General features: G+C 45.4%; 1 protein-coding gene across 1 annotated transcript in view; it reads right to left on the reverse strand.

Moving 5' to 3' along the window:
- Positions 1-25,618, reverse strand: part of LOC141056974 (tRNA (32-2'-O)-methyltransferase regulator THADA-like) — a 541,174-nt gene that overhangs the window by 154,548 nt on the left and 361,008 nt on the right. Inside the window, exons 9-10 of the mRNA XM_073553454.1 lie at positions 14,749-14,867; positions 3,199-3,284 (exon numbers count right to left, since the gene is read on the reverse strand). Coding sequence (XP_073409555.1) covers positions 3,199-3,284; positions 14,749-14,867 — 205 coding nt within the window. The remainder of the gene's footprint in view (positions 1-3,198; positions 3,285-14,748; positions 14,868-25,618) is intronic.

Here is a 25,618-nt window from a genome sequence, read left to right on the forward strand (position 1 = left end):
GAGGTGCAGATGACAAGAGCGAGCCAGTGATCGAATGTGGGGGGCAAAGGAAAGCTCGGAATCAAGTATGACTCCAAGACAGCGGGCATGTTGCTGGGGAGTAATAGTGGAACCACACACGGAAATGGCAATGTCGGGTATAGGTACATTAGTAGCGGGAGGAAACACCAGGAGTTCAGTCTTTGACAGGTTCAGTTTCAGATATAGTGAAGACATGATATTAGACACAGCGTTTAGACAATCGCCAGTGTTTTCTAGAAAGGCTGGCGTGATGTCAGGAGAAGAAGCGTATAATTGGGTGTCATCAGCATAGAGATGGTACTGGAAACCAAATCTACTGATTGTTTGACCAATAGGGGCAGTGTACAAGGAGAAGAGGAGGGGGCCTAGAACCGATCCTTGAGGAACCCCAACAGTAAGGGGAAGGTGAGAGGAGGAGGAACCGGCAAAAGAAACAGTAAAGGAGCGGTCGGAGAGATAGGAGGAGAACCAGGAGAGAACGGTGTCCTTGAGGCCAATGGAATGGAGCATAGTGAGGAGGAGCTGATGATCCACAGTGTCGAATGCTGCAGAGAGATCCAAGAGAATTAGCATGGAGTAATGACCATTTGATTTAGCTGTTAGCAGATCATTAGAGACTTTAGTGAGGGCAGTTTCAGTGGAGTGTAAAGAGCGGAAACCGGATTGGAGAGGGTCCAGAACAGAGTTTTCTGAGAGATAGCGGATAAGACGGGAGTGGACCAGGCGTTCCAGGAGTTTAGAGATGAAGGGAAGATTAGAGACAGGTCTATAGTTAGCGGCACAGTTTTGGTTGAGGGATGGTTTTTTAAGTAGTGGATGTATGATGGCATGCTTAAATGAGGAGGGAAAAATACCAGAAGAGAGAGAGAGGTTAAATATTTTAGTTAGGTGAGGGGTGACAGCAGGGGAAAGGGACTGGAGGAGATGTGACGGAAATGGGTCACTGGTGCAAGTAGTTGGGCGAGAAGATGCAAGGAGCCTGCTTACTTCTTCTTCTGTGACTGGTTCAAAATCAGAGAGTGAGTTAGATGCAGTGGGGGAGGGAGGACAGTGCATGGTATGAGGGGATTTGGAGATAATTTCCTGTCGGATCTGGTCAATTTTTTCTTTGAAGTAATTGGCCAGATCGTCAGCTCGGAGCTCCGTGGTTGGGGCCTGTACTAGATAGGAACCCGCTGCGGATTCCGCAGAAAGAATTGACATGTCACTTCTTTCTGCGGTTTCAAAACCGCAGCAAATCCGCGCGGATTTTTCCGCAACGTCTACACAGCGTTTTTTTTTTTTACCATTCATTTGAATGGTACTGTACACCGCAGCTAAAACTGCTGCGGGTCCGCAGCGGCCAAAAACGCTGCAGAAAAGCAGCGGAATCCGCAGCGTGTGCACATACCCTAAAAGAAGCATCCCAATCATTTTAATGCTTTTTGGCCTTTTTGTGCCAATGGATGCGTTTTTTACCGCTAAGGAAACACTTAGCGGCTAAAAACGCAGCATGTTCATTAATTTTGCAGCTTAGTCCGCGTTTTTAGCTACTTCCTATGGTCCAGAAGACGCGCGGAAAAAAACGCATCAAAACCGCGCGTTTTCTGGGAAGGAGTCCGGTTTTGTGTCAGGTTTCAAACGCCACTGTGGGCACATAGACTAAATCTCTTTCAGCAAATTTTCATTTTTGCATTTTCAATTGCCATAACTTTTTTTTTTTTTAATTTTTGTTCAATATAGTTGTATGAGGACTTGCTTTTGGCGAGAGAAGTTGTAGCTTGGAACGGAACCATTCACTTATATACATATGTGCTGAAACACGGGAAAGGATAACAAACATTTTTTTTGGGCTTTTGTTTTCACGATGTCAATTGTTCGGGAAAAATTTGCTGAGGTCACCAACAATCTACTAGGGGAACACGTAGCAGCAAGTGTGTAATTCCCCTGCAGTGCCCCCTACAGGAGAAAGAAAGCATTGCATAGTATGCAGGTAACGTGGCCAAAGGTTGCTATATGATACGGCCATAATGCAAGTCAATGGGGTCACACTGCGACTCACAATTACTGCGACAAGGAAGGCACAAAAAAAATCTGACTTTTCGTGACTTAGGTACCTGGTGGGTTCAGGTTCCATCATATACAACAATGACAGATCAAATGCAAATTCCAAATATCCGTATAACAGATGCATGCCTAATGTCTAGCCACACCATGACAATCCAGGGCGAGTGCCCGCTAGCGCCCATCTCTGCTGTTTAAGTAGTTAGCCGCCATGGTCAATTTCTGACCGCGCCATTAAACTGGTTTAACATGCAATAGCTGACTTATTGCAGCGGAGGACCTTTACTTTTTCGGTTATCACACCTTCCCCAAAAAAGATGTAAAGAGAAGCCAACAAAATGTAGTTCTGCTCCAGAAGATCGCCATTTGAGCGCTTCTTGTTTGCAGGATGAGTTGCAGTTTTGAATGACACCATTCATTTTACCCCCAAAAAGTGGTAAAATAACAGCAATTCCTCCATCCTGTATTTTGGGTTGTGTTTTCAGTGCATTGATTGTGCGGTAAATCCCTTTACTCTGAACCAGTGATTCCTGCCTTTATTACTGCACAAGATGCCCCCAAAACTATGATTTCCTCTATTGGGAAACCCCTAAAAGCATTTCTGCCTCCAAAAAGATTGCTAGCTCAGACATGATTATTAGTGATGAGCGAACGCGCTGGGATAAGGTGTTATCTGCTCGGGTGCTAACCGAGTGTCTTCGGCGGGCTCGAAAAATATGCTCGAGTCCCCGCGGCTGCATGTCTCACAGCTGTTCGACACATGCAGGGATCGCCTGTTTGCTAGAAAATCCCTGCATGTGTTGAAGCTGACATCCGCGAGACATGCAGACGTGAACACTTTTCGAGCACGCCGAAGACACTCGGTCAGCACCGGAGCATGCTCAGATAACACCTTGTCCCAGCATGTTCGCTCATCACTAATGATTATTACTTTGAAGGAATTTGCTTTTGCTATTGTAAAAGTGACAGATCTTGTAGTTCCTTTATTCTGGGAATCCCCGGGATCCTGAGAAAACTACAATATATTTGTCCTGTAATTTTTTTTTTTTTATTATTATTTTGCCAGCAGAGTTGCCGTTCCTTCTCCCATCCAAGACGGAGCCGTGTAAGCAGCCGGCACAATCCTTTACTCACCTTGTTCTCTATCTGTTCCAATATAGTTGATGACTGTATTTAGGATATCCGTAAATGCCGCTCTGGTGACGAGACATGGATTTTCCCTAAAAAATACAAATAATTAAAAAAGGTTTTAAAACCTAAAATCCCGACATTTGCAGCTAAAGAGCACATGTTTTGGAACGATGGCAGAATCTAAATGTGAGGCTGAATTGGTTTTCCTTCCCCCCGTGGCCATGAAATAAATACATAAATCTGCATTGATCGGCTCCCGGCGGTTAGTGACATACTGTATTATTCAGTGTAATTCAATCTGGGCCCAGCGCATATGATTCTGATCAGGACACAAGCTGCAGAACTAAACCAGCAACGGAAAATCACATTATTCTCGTAATGAGCCGCACCGCCATTCATGACACACAACGGAGAACATCGGCTGGTTTATTTAAACAATCTGAAAAAATTAACTGTGAACGAGGTTCTTCGGGTCTTAAAGGGATTGTCCACAGGATAGGTGATCTCAGATAGCTGGAGGCCGTGCTGATCATCAGGATCGAGATCCAGAAATGAACAGTACGAGTTGCTGCTTCAGGCACCGCCGCTGAGCCTGCTTAAAGGGAATCTGTAAATTGGCTTTTGTTATGTATTCTGGGAGCAGCATGATGTAGAGGAGGACAGTCTGATTCCAACAATGTGTCACTTACTGGGGTGTGATTTGCTGTTTCGATAAAATCAGTTTTATCAGCAGGAGATTATCACTACAGGACTAGGTGTCTCAAGTCTCCAAGTCCAACCCCGCCCCCACCACTGATTGGCAGCTGTAGATTTACAGTGAACAAAAAAAAGCAGCCAGCAGTCAATCAGTGGTGTGGGCGGGGTTCAGAGTTCTGCTAGATCTGCAGCAGATAAAACAGAGATTCTATCACAACTGCTGCACCCAGTAAACTAAGTGACACGTCGCTGGAATCAGGGTCTCCGCCACTACATCATGCTGCTTTCAGATTATATAATCTGCTAACAGAATCCCTTTAAACGTTGGATTCCAACAGAGAGGAGGAGTTTAATGCAATTTCTCATAATCATAAACAGGCAAAATTGCTAAATCAAGCAACTTTAAAGTGTACCTTATATTAAAAATCTTCTCCATCCTCAAGAATTGCGAAATTTTCAATTCTATTTTGTAGTACTTGATGCCTAGGTTACCGGCCACCTCTGCAGTCTATCAGAGATTCCTTAGCAAGGAGCACAGCACTTACAAGCTCTTTGTTACCAAGAGTGCTCTGTAGCTGGCCTGACGGTCCGATCTGGGAGCTACACTGCGCCTACACCCCTCCAAAGCTGCTTCTACTTGCAGCATAGGAGAGCACTCAGTTTGCACCAACGGCTCTGCCACGAAGCTGGCCCGAACAGTTATTCTTCAGGAGCACAAAGTCCCCCTGGCAAGAAGGAAGTCGGGAGGAAGAGGAGCGGCGTGCTCCTGATGAGAGACAATAAAAATAACTCTTTAAATGAAGCAATGGTCGAGCATGCTCCATCACTTCTTTCAACGGAGAGGCACAAAAACTAAAGATAAACGTCAGATTCAGGAGAACACGGGCATTTATACCAGGTCAAACGAAATCGAACTTGGAGGCAACTCTTGTGTGGTTGCAGAAGTTTTACGAATCTGGAGTTCTGGACTATAGAAACCATATTATGCCATATTATAACTATGAGACATCGCATTACCCAAAACCTCCACACCTCTGTTCTATTCATTGTCTATGGGACTGCTGAAAACAGCGCAGTACAGTGGTGTGTGATCTCCAGCAGTCAATGAAAAGAGTGGAGGTACACATGCTCGCAATCAATAAGTTTATGGGATAGCTGATATATTTGGTACAACCCCTTTAAATATGGCTAAACCTCTAGAACATACACAGTCCATGTACAAGAGAGTAACTGTTTCTGTATGGAAACCGCCATTTAAAAAAAAGAAAAATAAAAAAAATAATTCTGTCTTGGATAGAAAGTTAGAAAACGCTACAAATTACTATATCAGGGCATTTGTCTTCATTCCTGTTAAAAAACAAAAAAAATTACATGTAAGTGGCTCCCAAACCAACGTATTTCCTCAGTCTATTTGCCTGACTTTAGAGGAAAAGATAACAAAAAGTACACATTTGGAGTACAGATGATGGCAGTGATGGGTCCGCTCCCGTCTCCTCCTCCGAGGGTTTGTGCCTATGAGAACATCTCCTGCAGCAGCTTAACCCCTGATAAAGGGCTCTTTCAGACATCCATGATAATCAGTCTGATCTCGGATCACAATGAACGGACGTGGCAGTGCATCTACCGACCTGAGCGTGACAGCCTCATAGAAATATATGAAGATGTTATGCTCGGGATTGGTCGACGCGAGACCAGTCCGTGCATTGTGCTCTGAGATCAGACTGACGATCGCGGAGATCTGAAAGAGCCCTTAGTGAGGCACAGATGCTGAGCCTATGTGATGACTCTTTCATTGCCATCATCTGTACTCCAAACGAGTACCATCTGATATTAATGCAGATAATGGTCAGCAAGTAGACTGGAAAAAGCTGTGGTTTGGAAGTCACTTACATAACGTTTAGTTACTCTTTAAGAATACTACTGTGAGGCTAGTCACTACTTGCAGACAAGCCATGAAGCTTGGGTAGTCAAGAGGTCCGTGGTCAGATACCAAGAGGGCTCGTTATATACAATGTGGTAAGGCAAAGGCGTAGTTGTAACGGGCTGGGTTGTGGAACCACCGTGCTGTGGGCCAAAGGGAGCCTGGAGGGGCGTGATTAAGTGAATACCCGACTCTTTGCTAGAACCCCTTATGGTGGGCTTAGACTTGGCTCAGGATGGACACCAGGATGGACCTTGGATGCACGGCAGCTGACCCTCAAAGGGGCAGAAAGGTGTAATAGCAGGTGTAGACAGGTACTGGCGGACAAGGCTGATATACAGGCAGCTACTGGTAGGCATGGCTGATATGAAGGCAGGCAGATGCTGATGGGTACAGCTGATGTACAGACAGGCAGTTGTTAGCAGACACGGCTGATATGCAGGAAGGTGCTGGCGGGCACAACTTGAATACAGGAAAATACGGCAAGTACGGGTAGACAGGTACAGGACAGGTAAACTGACTGGCATGTACAGGGAACCTGAGAACCAACAATCATGCAGACTACTGACATAACATGTTGATCAGGCACCTCCCAACAGGTGGAGATGCCTTAAATAATAACTGTCTCAGCCATTGGCTGGGGACACTTTAAGACGGAGCGCAATGTCCCTTTAAGAGACCAGGATCCCATTTAAGTGCCCGGGGATCTGTGAGCAGTGCGAAGATCCCTGGCAGCAGAGGAAGGGGGAGGTGTGGGAGTGGGCATCCCTGCTGGGGGAGGAAAGAAGCATGCAGGGATGCGGACACTACAGTGTCGGGTCACAGTCTGAGGTCAGAATTCCAGGAAGGCAGTGGATCAAGACAAAAGGGCTAGGCAAAGGTAATGTCCAAGGTCGGGAAGCAAAGATCAAATACAGGAACATAGAAAACAGAGCACGTGTACACCATTTGGAAGCAGAGCCAGCTAAATAGCCAGGTATTCACTCGAATAGCAGACACATGGACAAAGTCCTGGCCCTGATCGGATGGCTGAACTGTCACTCAACCTACTGACAGCTCAGCAAGCCCCAGCCTCTGATTGGACGTCTGAACTATCATTATACTGACAGCTCAACATGTCCTAGATTGGATGGCTGCACTGTCACTAACTGCTCCCAGAAACAGCGATAGGTGGAATGGTGAAAACTAAGTGAAAACTGTCGACAGATATAGATCAAAGAGATTATTAAAGGGCCTGTTATTTGCCCTATTTTAGTCTTCTATCCAGGTAACTCATTCCATAAGAGCTGGGCTGCAATACCAGATGCAGTCCATGTATAAGGTTGGCGCTGTTTTGGGAAAAAAATATATATTTTTTTTTCCAAGACTGACAGAATAAAATTTTGCAACATGATAGTGGATGAAAAGTGAAGGATTTCTATCTCCAAATTATTTTTTATGGTGTATTTCAATATTGTGAACAGTTGATTACTGTGCCTCTCCCGTAATGAATGGGAAGCATTGCTCTGTCTACAGATGTACCGTGCATAAGAAATGTTTACATCTACGTTACTGAATAAACAAGTATATGGAGGAGTCATTCTCTGTGCACGGCTCTGTTCTCGGGGGACACTGCTGGAACATATGACGCTGCGCTCCAGCACCCGCTCTTGTTTGCGATGTTTGGTCACAGTCATGAGAAGATGAGGAATCCGTAAAGTTATGGTATGTACAGAGGCCGAGCTACTAAAAAAACGCCCCATGGCAGGGACTAAGATGATGCTCACACCAAATTTTAGCATTGAACAGAAAGGAACTGTTTTTTTTGTAATGAAATGAAGTATTTCTCCCAGAAAATTATTGCAATTAGACAGGTTTTGTTATACACATTTATTTTCTTTGTATTGGAACAGCATTAAAAAAATGGAGAAAAAAAAAAGCAGCAAATTGGACAGAATTTTACACAAAACCCCAAAAATAGGGAGGATAAAATTGGTGACATCCTCAACTTAATATTTGGTTGCCCACCCTTTGGAATAAATAATTGCAATCAATTGCTTCCTATAACAAGCTTCTTACACGTCTCAACTGGAATTTTGGACCGCTCTTCTTTGGCAAACTGCTCCAGGTCTCTTAGGCTGGTTTCACATTAGCGTTTACGGCCACAGCGTCGGGCTGCGCACGGCCGCCGCTAAGCCCCGCCCACTGCCACGACTCCACCGGTAGCTCCGCCTGCTGCAATTTGGTTGCGCTCGGCGCACCGTCAAAAGGATGCAGGCGTCGCCAAACGCATACTGCGCACGGCCTGTGTCCACAGTGATAAAGATAGGGGACGCATGACGCATGCAGCGTCATTCGCCCGGAGGTGGAGCTACCGGCTGAGGCGCGGCAGGGGGCGGGGCTTAGCGGCGGCCGTGCGCAGCCCGACGCTGCGGCCGTAAACGCTAATGTGAAACCGGCCTTACTATTTGAAGGGCGCCTTCACCCAGCAGCAATTTTAAGATCTCTTCACAGTTGTTCAATGGGATTTAGATACGGACTCATTGATGACCACTTCAGAACACTCCAGTGCTCTGTTTGTCGTTTCGATCACCTGTTACTTGCCACAGGTGAGTTAGAAAGAGCATTACAAGCTTGAAACAGAGTTGTTAACGCACATTTTTTGTCTGGCCCATTATTGGAAAATACTTTAATTTTCTGGAATATTTTCAAGGGTGACAACACTTTTCAGCCATGACTGTATTAAAGTAATGGAATCCGGTAATAGACTTGCATTAATGGGGTTGTCTACTTTTCTTTAACACATAAAGGGAATCTGTCAGCACAATTTTACGTACTGAAGTAATGGTATAGCTGTGTAAGTGATTGTCCCACAATAAAATTATCCTTTTTTTTGTTTTTTTTAAAGAGATCGGAGCAATTTAGAGTTGAAGCCACATGCAAGTCAGGCCAGAAGTGCACTGAAGGTGTGTCAATGCACTTGGAAAAGGATGCACAAGTGTACTCACACGCCCTAATGCAGTTTCAACATGATTTACTTAGCTTTTACAATACTTTTTTCATAACTGTCGGATCTCTACAAAAAAATATATAATTGTTATTGGAAAATTAGGTTCTAAAAGAGAACACATCTCCATCATGTGGTGCTGCAAAGGGCATGATGTTGGGGCCTACGGCTCCATAGTGCGGAGGCAGAGTGCCCACAAGTGATGTCGTAGAGGCGCCTTAACATGTCTGCAATTTGTATATACTGTACAGGACCTTAAGGCCCTATGCACATTGGCAGAGGCGGCCGACCATCTGATATACAGTGTATGAAATTTATTGGAGTCTTCTGACTCTCCTTGAACAGACCCAAAGAAGGATCTGACTGCGTAAATTTTCACACCCAATTCTTTTATTCTCAGTATAACAAGTCACCACCATCAGTGGGGTCCGGCAGAGGCACATTCCCCATTGACCTGCGTTCCTGTGTACGTGAGAGTTGGTGGAAATGACATCGTTTCAGGATAAGCTCCTTTTTGGGAGAGTATTTTGGAAGGAGTTTTTTTATTTACTGGGAAACAAATTTTGTTTTCTTCAAGTGTTTTTTTTTGCAGCACTTTGATGTAACACTGCCAAGTTCAAAAGTGAATTGAAAAAAAATATTCTCAAAAAACTCCTTGTTTGAACAGTGAAGAGGATTAACGTTGAAATAAATAGGAAGAGTCTTTCAAAGAGTTTTTTTTTTATGTCATTCTTTGGGGGGGGGGGGGGATCGGATTTACTCACAAAACTCCTACTGCATATAGCCTTACTGTGAGTGAAACCTACAAGGTAGGATATCATAGATGACATCACACCCTGCAGACAATGTGATGACATCACACCCAGCCCAAACAATGCGAACATCACACCCGGCACAGAAAATGCGATGACATCACACCCAGAACAGACAATGTGATATCACACCCAGAACAGAATGTGATGACATCACACCCAGAACAGACAATGCCATGACATCACACCCAACGCGATGACATCACACCCAGCACAGAAAATGCGATGACATCACACCCAGCACAGAAAATGCGATGACATCACACCCAACACAGACAATGCGATGACATCACACCTGGCACAGAAAATGCGATGACATCACACCCAGCACAGACAATGTGATATCTGTGACGAGCGTCAGCTTACGCTGAGTCGTTTTTCTTTAGAGTGGACCCTCTGGGTCGTGGCACCCACCCACCTAGGGCGAGCTGACCTTGTGAGGAACCACCCCCTATACAGGGAGTGTCAGGGGCAAGACCAAGGGGGTGAGCCACCACGACTGCTGGCACCAGACGGCCGGCTCAAGTAGACACTGGATACGAGTGTCTGACGACAAGGACGAGCAGGAAGCAAGACAAGACAAAACGTAAGTTAAAGGTATCTTCATTAAGACAACTTCAGGATAACATGTAGTGCAAAAAACGTGAGAACAAGCAAACACGGCAAGGTGCGTGCCATGGTAGAATCATAGAACTGTAGAGTTGGAAGGGACCTCCTGGGCCATCTGGTCCAACCCCCTGCTCAAAGCAGGATTCGCTAAATCATCCCAGTCAGATGTCTGTCCAGCCTCTGTTTGAAGACTTCCATTGAAGGAGAACTCACCACTTCTCGTGGCAGCCTGTTCCACTCATTGATCACTCTAACTGTCAAAAAGTTTTTTCTAATATCTAATCTGTGTCTCAGGTACGTGCCAGGTGGCACGCCTGGGTACAGGTAAAGGTACAATGGCATCGGACTCCGGACCGCTGGCGATGATCGACATGATCAAGGCATCAGGCTGCGATCAGCAGCTCCGGACATCAGGCCGCAGTTATCAGGCTTACGATCTCTGGCAGCGATCGGCAGGTTCCGGGCATCCGTGCAGAGAGACATGCCAGGGTCAGGTTCAAGGCAGAGTCCTGCGCGTGCAGAGAGACACGCCAGGGTCAGGTTCAAGGCAGAGTCCTGCACGTGCAGAGAGACATGCCAGGGTCAGGTTCAAGGCAGAGTCCTGCGCATGCAGAGAGACACGCCAGGGTCAGGTTCAAGGCAGAGTCCTGCGCGTGCAGAGAGACATGCCAGGGTCAGGGTTAAAAGCAGAGTCCTGGCTAGGACCTGTGCGTGCAAGAGGGCACGACAGGGGGCATGGCAAGACCTGTGCGTATTTTTACAGAAGCACGGGGAGGTATGCCACGGGGCAGGCGAGGGCCTGCGCGTGCTAAGAGAAGCACGGAGAGCACAGTGCAGAGACAGCGTGAGTGCAAGGAAGCACAGAGAGCACGGCTGGGGCACTGGCTAGCTGGATGGGCTGCAGCACAAGCAGGCGGGTAAGACTCCAGCGAACCCGACTGGGGCATAGCAGGCAACACAGCTGTCACTGACCGACGAGCACAGCTGAGGCACAAGCAGGCGGGCACGGCTAGGGCGGGCACGGCTGAGGCACAAGAAACAAGGCAAGGCTAGGCATGGAACATGGAGTGGAACATAGGCAGAAACACAGAGCCAAGTCAGAGAGAGAACAGAGCTAGCAGCGGAGCGTAGGCCGAAGCCCAGAGCCGGGACTTGGGACTAGACATAGGAATATGCAAGAGAGCACAAAAGGGCAGAGTGCGGAAAACCAGGCAGAGACCTGAAACATGAGAAGTACTACAAGGCTCAGAATAGCAAAGACCAGACATGGTGAAACAGGCTAAGGCAGAGAACAGCAGAAGTACTACAAGGCAAAGCAAGGTAAGGACAAACATGGCACGAGAGACAACACAAGACATGGCACGAGACAAGAGGCAGAGTTCAAGCACAGAGCGTGTGCAGAGATGCACGACAGAGCAAAGTGCAGGATAGCAGACATGAGATGCGCGTGCACACCGCTCCAGGGGTCATGAGGCAAAATAGACATGGCGGACGTGACAATATCACACCCAGCACAGACAATGCGATGACATCACACCCAGAACAGACAATGCGATGACATCACACCCAGCACAGAAAATGCGATGACATCACACCCAGCACAGAAAATGCGATGACATCACACCCAGCACAGACAATGCGATGACATCACACCCAGCACAGACAATGCGATGACATCACACCCAGCACAGACAATGCGATGACATCACACCCGGCACAGATAATGCGATGACATCACACCCAGCACAGAAAATGCAATGACATCACACCCAATACAGACAATGCGATGACATCACACCCAGAACAGACAATGCGATGACATCACACCCAGCACAGACAATGCGATGACATCACACCCAGCACAGACAATGCGATGACATCACACCCGGCACAGAAAATGCGATGACATCACACCCAATACAGACAATGTGATCACACCCGGCACAGACAATGCGATGACATCACACCCAGCACAGACAATGCAATGACATCACACCCAATACAGACAATGTGATGACATCACACCCAGCACAGACAATGCGATGACATCACACCCAGCACAGACAATGCGATGACATCACACCCAGCACAGACAATGCAATGACATCACACCCAATACAGACAATGTGATGACATCACACCCAGCACAGACAATGCGATGACATCACACCCAGCACAGACAATGCGATGACATCACACCCAGCACCAGGCAATGCGATGACATCACAACCAGCACAGGCAATGCAATGACATCACACCCAGAACAGACAATGCGATGACATCACACCCAATACAGACAATGCAATGTCATCACACCCAGCACAGAAAATGCGATGACATCACACTCAGCACAGAAAATGCGACGACATCACACCCGGCACAGATAATGCGATGACATCACACCCAGCACAGACAATGCGATGACATCACACCCGGCACAGATAATGCGATGACATCACACCCAGCACAGAAAATGCAATGACATCACACCCAATACAGACAATGCGATGACATCACACCCAGAACAGACAATGCGATGACATCACACCCAGCACAGACAATGCGATGACATCACACCCAGCACAGACAATGCGATGACATCACACCCGGCACAGAAAATGCGATGACATCACACCCAATACAGACAATGTGATGACATCACACTCAGAACAGACAATGCGATGACATCACACCCAGCACAGACAATGCGATGACATCACACCCAGCACAGACAATGCGATGACATCACACCCGGCACAGAAAATGCGATGACATCACACCCAATACAGACAATGTGATGACATCACACCCAGCACAGACAATGCGATGACATCACACCCAGCACAGACAATGCGATGACATCACACCCAGCACAGACAATGCGATGACATCACACCCAGCACAGACAATGCGATGACATCACACCCAGCACAGACAATGCGATGACATCACACCCAGCACAGACAATGTGATGACATCACACCCAGCACAGAAAATGCGATTACATCACACCCAGCACAGACAATGCGATGACATCACACCCAGCACAGACAATGCAATGACATCACAACCAGCACAGGCAATGCGATGACATCACACCCAGCACAGACAATGCGATGACATCACACCCGGCACAGAAAATGCGATGACATCACACCCAGCACAGGCAATGCAATGACATCACACCCAATACAGACAATGTGATGACATCACACCCAGCACAGGCAATGCAATGACATCACATCCAACACAATGTGATATGTATGAATCTGCACTTTATATTAGGAAACTGTACACAGAACAATTAAGTAATAAATGTAAATTATGAGAAAAGCTCCATTTATAGGAAGGAGAAATCTGATAGTAGAGCAGGGAAGCCATTGTCATCTTCATTAGCAGGAAGGTAAAGATTTGTGAGAATACGAGGCCACCCTGCCCAGGTCCAGTTACTCTTAAGTAGGACCCTCCACCTGCCATAACTATGTAATTTCTTAGCTTGGTATAATTGTCAGTGTTCTCCTGAATACATCGCTGTTTACTTTTATACATAAATCTATTTTTTATTTTTTAGCCAACTGGGTCTTAAAAAGACACTTACAGAGAAGGGTTGTAGGTAACACCAGCTTGAATAAAAAGACTAAATTTACATACAAGGAAGAGTTTGACTGACAACTCTATCCAGTCTCTGGCCTGCCTAACCCCACTGACCAGCAGAATGCAGGATTATACGGTGCCAAGTTATGTATCTCAGTAAGAACATAGTTTCGCTGAGTGGATATGACATTTTTGGGAGTTCTCCATTACAAAAGAAGGGGAGGGTATATGCTTAGTTGGCACGCAATGCCAAAAGTAGAATAAAAGGCTACCACTAAGCCACCATCTCCCTTTTTCCTGGAGGAGGGGTTGTCCACTTTTGGGGATTTTTTTTTGACAAAAATCAGTTTTTTATTGCTGGTTGTAGACTGGGTTAACTGAGCGTTCATCAGTGAGCTCATTCTGATGGTCCAATGGAAGAGTTTCTAATATCTGTCTATTTTTTAGCTTATCTCCACTGATTTATAACCATAGACCACCTCGAATTGCAAGAAAACACAGAGCCTGTAAAAGCAAAACAATGCAATAACTTTAATAAAACAAAACTGCAAAAGTGATTTGTAGTCCAAAAAAATGAAAAAAAAAAAAAAAATTGTCCCCTTTAATTTAATAAGAATTGTGCAATTCCTTATTTCACCTCTGGTCGTGCTGCAGGGAATTGGAACACTTTTTGCTTGTTCTCCTAACAGATCGATTGATGGGGGTTCAAGGAAAAATTTGTGACCAGTTAAAGTTTTATTTATTTTTTTTTTCAAGAAAAAGGATGGGCCAAAGTGGACAGCCCATCCAATCTTCACAGCTAATTGCTGTATTTTTATGCATTTTTTTTTATAACAGCATTAGATTTATAGGTTTTTTTTTGTTGTTTTTTTTTTTACTATTTTGCATTTTTTTTTTTAATTACACCTCATTAGTAATTTTTCGATCCAACGTACCTTTTGGCGAGCCACAGCCTGGCTTTCAAGCTGTGGGTGATGTCACGTATCTCCTGCTGAAGTCGCTGTGAATTGGGTATGTGTTTCGCCTCAAAGAAGGACTGCAGCATGTATAAAACCTGAAAAAAAAGCGAGATGCCAACGCTGTGAAAACATGTTCTAATCCCAGCTCCTGTGAACCTCGCGCTCCTCAGAATCCGTCCTTTGATGAGTGAATGGGCACCTGTAAGAGGGGCGGAAGCCGAGCTTTCAGCTGCAAACACTGCTCCCATTGGAGAGGGCTTCGACTGTACGTGGCCCAAATCCTTTCCCTGTTTAGAAATCGCGGCCTGTGAGCTTCTTTCATGGAGAATGAAAAAAAACAAAAAAAAACAGCTAAAATGACCTCACCATGGTTTCCTAATGAAATCACATCCTTATAATTAAAAACAACCGATGAGGCGCAAGTGCGCCGAAATCCAACTACAACAACTACCCCAAACACTTGGGCCAATAGCCGCTCTGTGACCGAGACTTTCTAACTTTACACGGGAGGAAAAAAGCTGGATGGAACTGCAAAACGACCATCCTCCATGTAATAAAACAGAACTGACATCCAGCATGGCCGCACCTCATCCAAAAGTGGCCATCATGCGGCTTTATGAAGACTCAGATGCCGAATAATGCGGCCATATGGGAGTATGGAAGGTATGACTGTCCATAAAAAATGCCATGTTATTACCCAACTTTCCCCAGAGAGCGGAAAATCCCCCCAAAAATCTACTATTACAGTATATTACGTGTGCGTTCTAACCTCAGCCTCAGTATTGATGACTTTGGCAATATTAAAGGGCTATTCCATTTCCAGAGAGGGATATTGTTTGTAAAAAAAAAAGTAATTCTGCAATTTACCGCTTGTTAAAATTTTCAGCCGTTCTTGAGATATTAACACTTTTCTTTTGTTTGCAACTTGTTGCCTAGGAGATCGACCACCGCTGCTGTCAAGCTTTTATGTACTGCGCTGAAGATGGCAGTGATTAAAAGGTAATGGTGTGTTCTAGCGATCCTGGTCGGCCTCAAAGTAGCATTTACAAGCTCAATAGAAAAGAGCTTGTAAGCAATACGTATGTATTGCTCCCTAGCAGTAGTGGTCGGTCTCCAAAGAAACGAGCTGTAAACAAAAGAAAAGTGTTACTGTAATTAGAGATGAGCGACCCCGAGCTGCAACGTTCAGGGTTCGCACCGAACACCAAGTGTCTGATTCGGAACTCCGAACAGGGGACTTCTCTCGGAAGTCTGATTCAATGTTCGGAGTTCTGGGAGAAAGGAAAGACAGGGAGAAATAGAGTGAAAGAGAGAAAAGGAGAGCGAAAGAGAGAAAAAGAGAGCGAAAGAGAAAAAGAGATGGAAAGGGAGAGGAAAAAAGAGAGACTGATAGGGAGAGGGAATGAAGAAAAGAGACGGAAAGGGAGAGGGAAAAAGATAGAAAGGAAGAGGGAAAGAGGAAAAGAGAGACGGATAGGGAGAGGGAAAGAGACAGAAAGGGAGAGGGCAAGAGGAAAAGAGACGGAAAGGGAGAGGGAAAGAGGAAAAGAGACGGAAAGGGAGAGGGAAAGAGATGGAGAGGGAAAGAAATGGAAAGGGAGAGGGAAAGAGGAAAAGAGACGGATAGGGAGAGAGAAAGACGGAGAGGGAAAGAGGAAAAGAGAGACGGATAGGGAGAGGGAAAGATAGGGAGAGGGAAAGAGGAAAAGAGAGACGGATAGGGAGAGGGAAAGAGACGGAAAGGGAGAGGGAAAAAGAGATAGAAAGGAAGAGGGAAAGAGATGGAAAGGGAGAGGGAAAGAGATGGAAAGGAAGAGAGAGAAAGAGGAAAAGAGAGACAGAAAGGGAGTGGGAAAGCGGAAAAGAGAGAAAGATTTTCCGGCTCCAAATTTCGGGTCCCCATTGATTTCTATGGCATTCAGATTCAAATTCTGGTACCCGAACCGAACTTTACACTAAAGTTCAGTCAAACCCGAACTTCAACGGGTCCACTCATCCCTAGTGTTAATATCTCAAAAAAGGAAGAACATATTTAAAAAGCAGTAAACTGCAAATTGCTTTTATTTACAAGATCTATCAGACCATATTCATTTTATGAAGATGGGAAAAACCCTTTAAAAAAACGACGCATTGTGAGGCTCCTCTGTTATTGCCCCTTGAACTAAGAAATTACTGTGGCAAAATATGCATGGGTCATACACAGCAAGGGTTTTTTGAGGCTTTTTGAAGCAGAATTCCTCCAAATCTTAAAACTCCTAAAAAAACGTGGAGGTTCTGCTTAGTTTCTACTTTGAAAACACTACAGAGTATTTTGGTTACTCTCCATGGGACTCTATTATTGGTGTATGTTCACATGCAACTGTTTCAAATACGCTTTCACTAATTTTCCTATTCATTTCATTGGGAAATATGCAAATTGTCTCTTCAGAGAGGAAGAGGAACTCTAGTGTCACCTATTGGAAGTAGCAATCCTAAAAGTCAATATCAACTCTCTAACGAGCCTTTCAGCATGACATATGATAAAAGCCAAAACCTCAATTTGCAGACACTGTGTTTCGGGGTACTGACCCTCATCAGTGTAAAGTGTGAGATCTGATTTGACATGCCAAGGTGTCACTCTCTGAAGAGACAATTTTCACATTTCCCAGAAGAGCATTTCAAAGTTTGAAAGTCTCCTCACCTTGGCATGTCACTCTTCACAAGGAGAAACGCTACCCTGTGGATCCCTGCCAGATGCCTCTCACACAGCCAAACCAGATCTCACAATTTTGCACTGATGAGGGGCAGTACCCCAAAACACAGTGTCTATAAATTGAGGTTTTGGTTTTTATCCTAAGTCATGTGGCTCGTTAGAGGTTCAATATTGACTTTTAGCATTTCTACTTCCTATAGGTGGCATTAGATTTTAATACTCTTCCTCTCTGAAGAGATAATTTGCATATTTCCCAGAGATGCATTGCGAGTCTTAAAAGTCTCCTCACCTTGGCATGTCAGGCTTGACATGTCACTCTCCGCAAGGATAAACGTTACACCTTTCAATGTGAAAGCACGCCTATAGTACACTTAGTTCTGTTTTTATATACGTAGAAAAAGCAGCAAACGGGAATTCTTGAGGCATTTCTGCATAGAAAAAAAAAAGCTCCAAATTTGACTACTGCAAAAAAGATCCCATACACAAATACCACATAAAAGAACATGAAATATATTTTTAGTTATGGATTTTTCAGACAGAAAAATCCAAGACAAAAAAAAAAAAAAACAACCCTGAGTGAGCATAATGTCACATTTTTATTCACTTTTGCGCAACCAAAAATCTGCAAAAACCCTAGTCCATGCCCTCAATCTCTCGCCTTGACTACTGCAACCTCCTGCTCAGTGGCCTCCCCTCGAACACTCTCGCACCCCTCCAATCTATTCTAAACTCTGCTGCCCGACTAATCCACCTGTCCCCCCGCTATTCCCCAGCTTCTCCCCTCTGTCAATCCCTTCACTGGCTCCCCATTGCCCAGAGACTCCAGTACAAAACCCTAACCATGACATACAAAGCCATCCACAACCTGAGTCCTCCATACATCTGTGACCTTGTCTCCCGGTACTTTCCTGCACGCAACCTCCGATCCTCACAAGATCTCCTTCTGTACTCCCCTCTTATCTCCTCTTCCCACAATCGCATACAAGACTTCTCCCGCGCATCCCCCCTACACTGGAACTTTCTACCCCAACATATCAGACTCTCACCTACCATCGAAACCTTCAAAAAGAGCCTGAAGACCCACCTCTTCCGACAAGCCTATAACCTGCAGTAACCACCAATCGACCAAACCGCTGCAGGACCAGCTCTACCCTCGCCTACTGTATTCTCACCCATCCCTTGTAGGTTGTGAGCCTTCACGGGCAGGGACCTCTCTCCTCCTGTACCAGTTATGACTTGTATTGTTTAACATTATTGTACTTGTTTTTATGTATACCCCTCCTTACACGTAAAGCGCCATGGAATAAATGGCGCTATAACAATAAATAATAATAATAATAATAATAATAACCGTCCTGTATTCCGGCTTTCAGGACGAAATTAATAAACTCTTTATCATTATTTATTGTTATAGCGCCATTTATTCCATGGCGCTTTACATATGAGGAAGGGTATACATAATACATACAAGTACAGTAATCTTAAACAATACAAGTCACGACTGGTCCAGGAGGAAAGAGGACCCTGCCCGCAAGGGCTCACAATCTACAACGGGATGGGTGAGGATACAGTAGGCGAGGGTAGAGCTGGTTTTTTGATACAGGAAATATATATTTTGGGCCTTGTTAACCAGTAGATAGAAAACTATGAAGCTTTGAGAGTCTTCAGTGCTATTAAAAGGCGGCAACCACTGAAGAATATCAATTATTAATATTTTTTTTTTTAAACTCTGACATTTTTGGAACATTAAAAAAAAAAAACTAACAAGAAACCAAGTTTAAAGATATATAAATAAGTTTAGCCATAGGACAGGTGAAAGTCAGATCTGGAATGTAACGTTCCCACATGAAGCAGATACCAACTCAGATCACAAAAAACCTACTGCCGACCTCAGCTTAAAAATAGCACCGCCGGGCACCAACATGACCTGTAGGAAAGGAGTGAGAGCTCTCCAGTTACAGGGAGAAAAAAAAGACCCCAACCAAAAAAATAAATAAAATAAAAAAATATATACTTATACATGCATTATATGCATACTCTCTCTCTATATATATATATATACACACACACTTTGATTTATGCTTCACAGCTTTGTTGCTGCAACATAAGGGTGAGTGCACACGCTGCGGATTTTTCCGTGTGGATCCACAGGTAAAGTGACTTGCAGTTTTCCTGCGGATTGGCCAGCGGTTTTCCCCTGCGGTTTAACACAAGGACAATGGAATAGGTGTCAAACCGCAGCGGAATCCGCAGAAAGAATTGACATGCTGCGGATTTGAAACCGCAGCTTTTCCGCACGCAAAAATCCGCAGCATGTGCACAGTGGATTTGAAAACCCATAGGATAACATTATACTGTACACTCCCTGCGGAACTGCTGCGGATCCGCAGCGTGTGCACGTGGGATAAGCCACACAGCTAATCAGGAGAATTATACTACATTTATAATTGGAGATATACTATGACAACGTTTAGTTTCCATGTATGAACAGATGCTTGTTCTCACCAATGTTCTATTGCCATCGAATAAATTCTACATCGATTCTGCACAGACTACTCCTGCCCTATAACGCCGGGGAAGAAAATCTCCAAACATACATATGGCATGCACCAAATTAAAGTGTAATAAGGCTGGGCACACCAGGCCTCATAATATGGAAATGTCTCACTAATTTGTCAGTAACTAGTATTGAGCGAAAGTGCTTGACAAAGTGTTATCTGAGCATGCTCGGGTGCTAACTGTGTGACTGACATGTCTCGCGACTGTTCCGACAGTCACAACACATGCTGGGATTGTCTAACAAACAGGTGATCCCTGCATGTGCTGCGGCTGTCGAACAGCTGTGAGACATGCAGCCGCGGGGACTCGAACATATTTTTCAAGCACACCGTAGACACTCTGTTAGCATTCGAGCATGCTCAGATAACACCTTATCCCAGCACATTCACTCATCACTAGCAGTAAGTTCTTAAATCATTTACTGCTGATGGGTGAAAGAAATTGTCAGAACCTGTGCACCATCATGACCAAGCAAAGATGCCATCTGCACAAGTAAAACTCCTAACTCCCTGACTTCTTAGTTGTCATAAATAACCACACGCTATTTAGCGATTCGGGGCACATACTGGTTTAAAAGGAATCTGTCAGTAGGATCAACCCTCTTAACCAGTCTATATGGGCATGTAGGTCATAGGAAGCTGAAGAAAATTATACCTTTAAATCTGCGATCTGATGTCTTATTCCAAAGAAATCCACATTTTTCTTAATATGTTAATGAGCCATTAAGATCTATGGGCTGGACATAGATCTCCTTGAGAATCTGCCTTCAGAGCTTATTTTAAATGAAAGGGGGCATTACCAGTGTGAGACATGTAATGACTGACAGTCTGCTCTCCTGATTTACATGTCTCACACTGGTAGAACCTACTTTATTGTTCTCTACGCTTTGTTTTGGTTGTTTTCGTACACTTGCATAGTATCAGGTAAATGCACACCAACACTTTTTGCTTTCAGGATTTCCACTGGACAGCCATGTCCAGGGTCGACAGACTAAGTGTCATTACCACTGCCTATGTTGCCTACGTAGAGAGGATTGAACTGGTTACACACCTCTCAGTCGGAGCAGCCAGGGACCAACCTCCTCCTACTTGTGCGCATGAGCTTTAAATCCGCATTGTCTTGAATAAGGTCAGTCGACCGAAACGCGTCTGCCGGTGAAAACTTTTTATGAATGCGACCTTGCGATTTTTAAAGAATTCTTTTCAACACAGACGTCTTCTCTGGATTATTCCTTTTTCTGCCTCCTTCTTGCCGCACAGCAAGTTTTCCGTGTGAGGACTCCTCCTATGGGAGAGCTGACCGTTCCTCTGCTTTTCCTATTAAAGGGGTTGTCCAGGACCTAAACTCCCTGATGATCATCTGAAAACCTTTCCGGCAGCGTTCAGGACTAAGTGATGTACGAGCGAAACACGGCAGCCCTTTCATCACTTATCGGCAAGTCCTATGGCCGGAATGAGATGGGAACCCCACCAATCTCCTATTGACGACTTATCCTGTGGATCAATCGTCAGGTCCTGGACAACCCCTTTAATTTAAAGTTATAGTTCTCAATACTTCCATCCAGCCCAACCCTTGCACCTCCTGACCCTGGTAAATTTAGACACTTGACGGAGCAGAATTCGACAGACTTATGTTTGTGCCGTACCTGTAAAATCTGATCTATGGGGGGGGGGGGACCCACAAAAACCATAAATCATTGGCCTCTGATAACACCATTTTTTACTCTGTTTTCTTGGTCCTGTTTCTCCCCACTCCGGCAGCTTTATGCCACATTTTTCCAACGTACTGTTTGCACAGTGTTTTATTTCGTCGGCCGAAACAGCTGTATTTTTTTAAGGCCATTGCCGGGAAAACTACGGTCCACGGTGATGTCAAGTTGCTTCTCCGCGGAGACGGCCGAACAGTGCAACGATTGTTTTAAAAAACGGTCCCTCAGAAACGTGAATATTTATAGTGTACACATAATTTATACAAACAGGACCAAGGGCAAGCAAGCAAACTTTTTATGGCTCTGGGTCAGTGTGACAGGAGGCGGTGGAGAGGCGAGCGCTTACCCAACAGAAAAAAAATTGCAATTATGTAAGTGTGACGGAAAGCGGCTCAATCACTGGACGCCTGTGTGTTTTTTTTACGCTTTAAGACAAATCTCAAGTCCTCCTTTTTCTTTTTTCCCTTTCCATAAGTGACAAACATGTCGTAATTTTTTTCGGTGCCAGCGTTTCCACAACAGCTTCTTTTGTAGACTTCTCAGAAGTGTGAAATTAATCTGACAGGAGCAGAAAAATCTGAGAGCGAGTCAAAACTGCAATATAAAGTGGACCAATTTTTTTTTTTTTTCATTCCCATTGCTAATCCTCTGGAAATGAGGGATGCTGTTACTAAATGGGAAAAATGTAATACAGGAACGGATTGTAAAAAAAAAAATAATAATAATGTATAAATTTACTGATGACTAATAGTGATGAGCGAACGTGCTCGAAAATATATTTAAAGTCCCAGTGGCTGTTCAAAAATTTGTTGGAGTCCCCGTGGCTGCTCGACAGCCGCAACACATGCAGGGATTACCTAATAAAAAGGCAACCTGTCACCTCCTTTTTCAGCTATGAGCTGCGGCCACTGCGCTCGCAGTGAACATTAATTTCTCTTTAATAGCGGGCAAAGTAATCGCAGCCGCCGGTTTCCTGCAGCAACTGGGCGATCACATGTGCCTGCTACTTAAAGGAATGAACATTCACTGCTCTCCACTCCCATGGGCGTGGAAAGCAGTGACTATTCATTTCCTTAAGTAGCGGGCACACATGATCGCCCAGCAGCTGCAGCAAGCCAGCGGCTCAGGTTACTGTGCCCGCTATTAAAGAGAAATGAATAGTCACTCTTCTCCACGCACATAGTCCCGGTGTGGAGATCAGTGAGTATTCTGGCAACTGTCCTTTACTTGCAAGCAGCGCATGACGTCCCTGTCATGCGCTGCTTACAAGCATAAATCAGCAGCTGGCATTGAAACAAGGGAGCGAAGGGAAGGCAAGTAGGATTTTTTTTTTTATGTTTTTCTTATGGGGGGCCATGCATATCAGGATGGGAGTGAGGGGGCCATGCATACCCCAGTATGGGGATGAGGTGGTCATGTATAACAAGTATAGGGATGAGGGGGCCATGCATACCTGGTTAGGGATGAAGAGGCCATGCATACCTGGATAGGGATGAGGGGCTATGCATACCACGATAGGGATGGGGGGGGGGCATGCATACTAGGAAGGGGATGAGGAAGTCATGCATACTAGGATGGGGATGAGGAGGCCATGAATACCAGGATGGGGATGAGGGGGCCATGCATACCAAGATGGGGATGAGTAGGCCATACATACCAGGATAGGGATGAGGGGGCCATGCATACTAGGATGGGGATGAGGAGGCCATGCATACCAGGGATAGGGATGAGGGGGCCATGCATACCAGGGATAGGGATGAGGAGGCCATGAATACCAGGATGGGGATGAGGGGGCCATGCATACCAGGATAGGGATGAGGTGGCCATACATACCAGGATAGGGATGAGGGGGCCATGTATACCAGGTTAGGGATGAAGAGGCCATGCATACCTGGATAGGGATGAGGGGCTATGCATACCACGATAGAGATGGGGGCATGCATACTAGGAAGGGGATGAGGAGGTCATGCATACTAGGAAGGGGATGAGGAGGCCATGCATACCAGGATGGGGATGAGGGGGCCATGCATACCAGGGATAGGGATGAGGGGGCCATGCATACCAGGGATAGGGATGAGGAGGCCATGAATACCAGGATGGGGATGAGGGGGGGCCATGCATACCAAGATGGGGATGAGGAGGCCATGCATACCAGTATAGGGATGAAGGGGCCATGCATACCAGGATAGGGATGAGGTGGCCATACATACCAGGATAGGGATGAGGGGGCCATGCATACCAGGATAGGGATGAGGGGGCCATGCATACCAGGATAGGGATGAGGGGGCCATGCATACCAGGATAGGGATGAGGTGGCCATACATACCAGGATAGATGAAGGGGCCATGCATACTAGGATATAGATGAGGAGGCCATGCATACTAGGATATAGATGAGGAGGCCAGGCCATGCACACCAGGATAGGAATGAGGGGGCCATGCACACCAGGATAGGAATGAGGGGGCCATGCACACCAAAATGGTGATGAGGAGGCCATGCATAGCAGGATGGGGATGAGGAGACCCAAGCATACCTGGATAGGGATGAAGGGGCCATGCATACCAGGCTTATACTCGAGTTAATAGGTTTTCCCATTTTTTGTGGTAAAATTAGGTAGACTCGGTTTATGTTTGGGTCGGCTTATACAGTAAGTAAAAATTTTGAGTAAAAGAACTTGTCTCTTCTAGAAATTCTTTTATTCAGAAATCCTTTTCTAAATCATACAAACCTCTATTTTATTTATTATGCTTCTTATATAGTGCCAACATATTAGACAGCGCCTTACAGACATCATCATTGTGCCTATGGGGGCTCATGTGGAGAAATGAGGGTCAGTAGGTGCTTTCGTCCGCAGGCATCAAGAAAGACCGAATGGGCCGGGGCTCCTCCCACTGAACGCCCATACTCCCTTCCCTATAGGTAGAACACTATTTTGACAACACAGGGTGAGGGTACCACGCTCTAGTAAGAGTTTATTGGGTCACCAACAGTTAACAGCATATAGCACATTCCCAGCAAGGATACAAGATTGTCACTTGCACTGAGTGTCACCCTTCCGCTGGCTCGCCAGGGATTAGAACCTCCACAACTTGCGGGATCTAGGGCCAACTACCCAATTAGCAGCACCCCGCTTTTCGTGGGCACACACTGAGAGCATGTAGCAGCAAGCTTAGGAAGCTGACCGAGCACAGAGAGCTATGTGGTAAGGTGAAGGATCATCCCAACCTGGGTTATCCAAATAAATTTGTGGGCTAAGTGATGAACAGTTGAGCAGTTCTGTAATCCACCAGCTGGAACCATGATCCCTAAGCTGAAGTTCTGTAACATCACACCAGAGTAGGCCCCTTTTTATATGTCTCAGCTCCCATTTCAGGGCATTATCTCCCACAGGATTGGCTGTTCCCTCATTGTTCGCTAGTTCAATTAGGCTGTATAATTGTCCTCCAAATGATGCAGACTACTATACCTCAGGGGGCTGAAGTAATTCGCAATCAGCAGGCATTTCACTAGTTAGCATCAAAAAGGGGCACCGGACAGACTCACATGAAACAAAGGCTAAGGTCCCTTGACTTACTAAACAAGGGAATAGTAGGTCTGGCATAATTAGGAATAGTTCACCCACTAGACAAGTGGCCAAATGTTCCTCATTGTCATCACAGCTCACATTGTAATTTCCCTATCAGTATGTCTTTGGAGTGTGGAAGGAAACTGGAGAACCTGGTGGAAACCAGGGCTGTGGAGTCGGTAAGCCAAACTTGCGACTCCGACTCCTCAATTTCCCTTACACCGACTCCGACTCCAACTCCGACTCCACGACTCCGACTCCCACACATATTGCTTATATTTAAGTGAAAAATTTATTGTAGTACAATGTGAACCTCAGACAT

Source organism: Dendrobates tinctorius, unplaced genomic scaffold (assembly GCF_039654945.1).
Source record: "Dendrobates tinctorius isolate UK_male_01 unplaced genomic scaffold, ASM3965494v1 ptg000201l, whole genome shotgun sequence".
Classification (NCBI taxonomy): domain Eukaryota; kingdom Metazoa; phylum Chordata; class Amphibia; order Anura; family Dendrobatidae; genus Dendrobates; species Dendrobates tinctorius.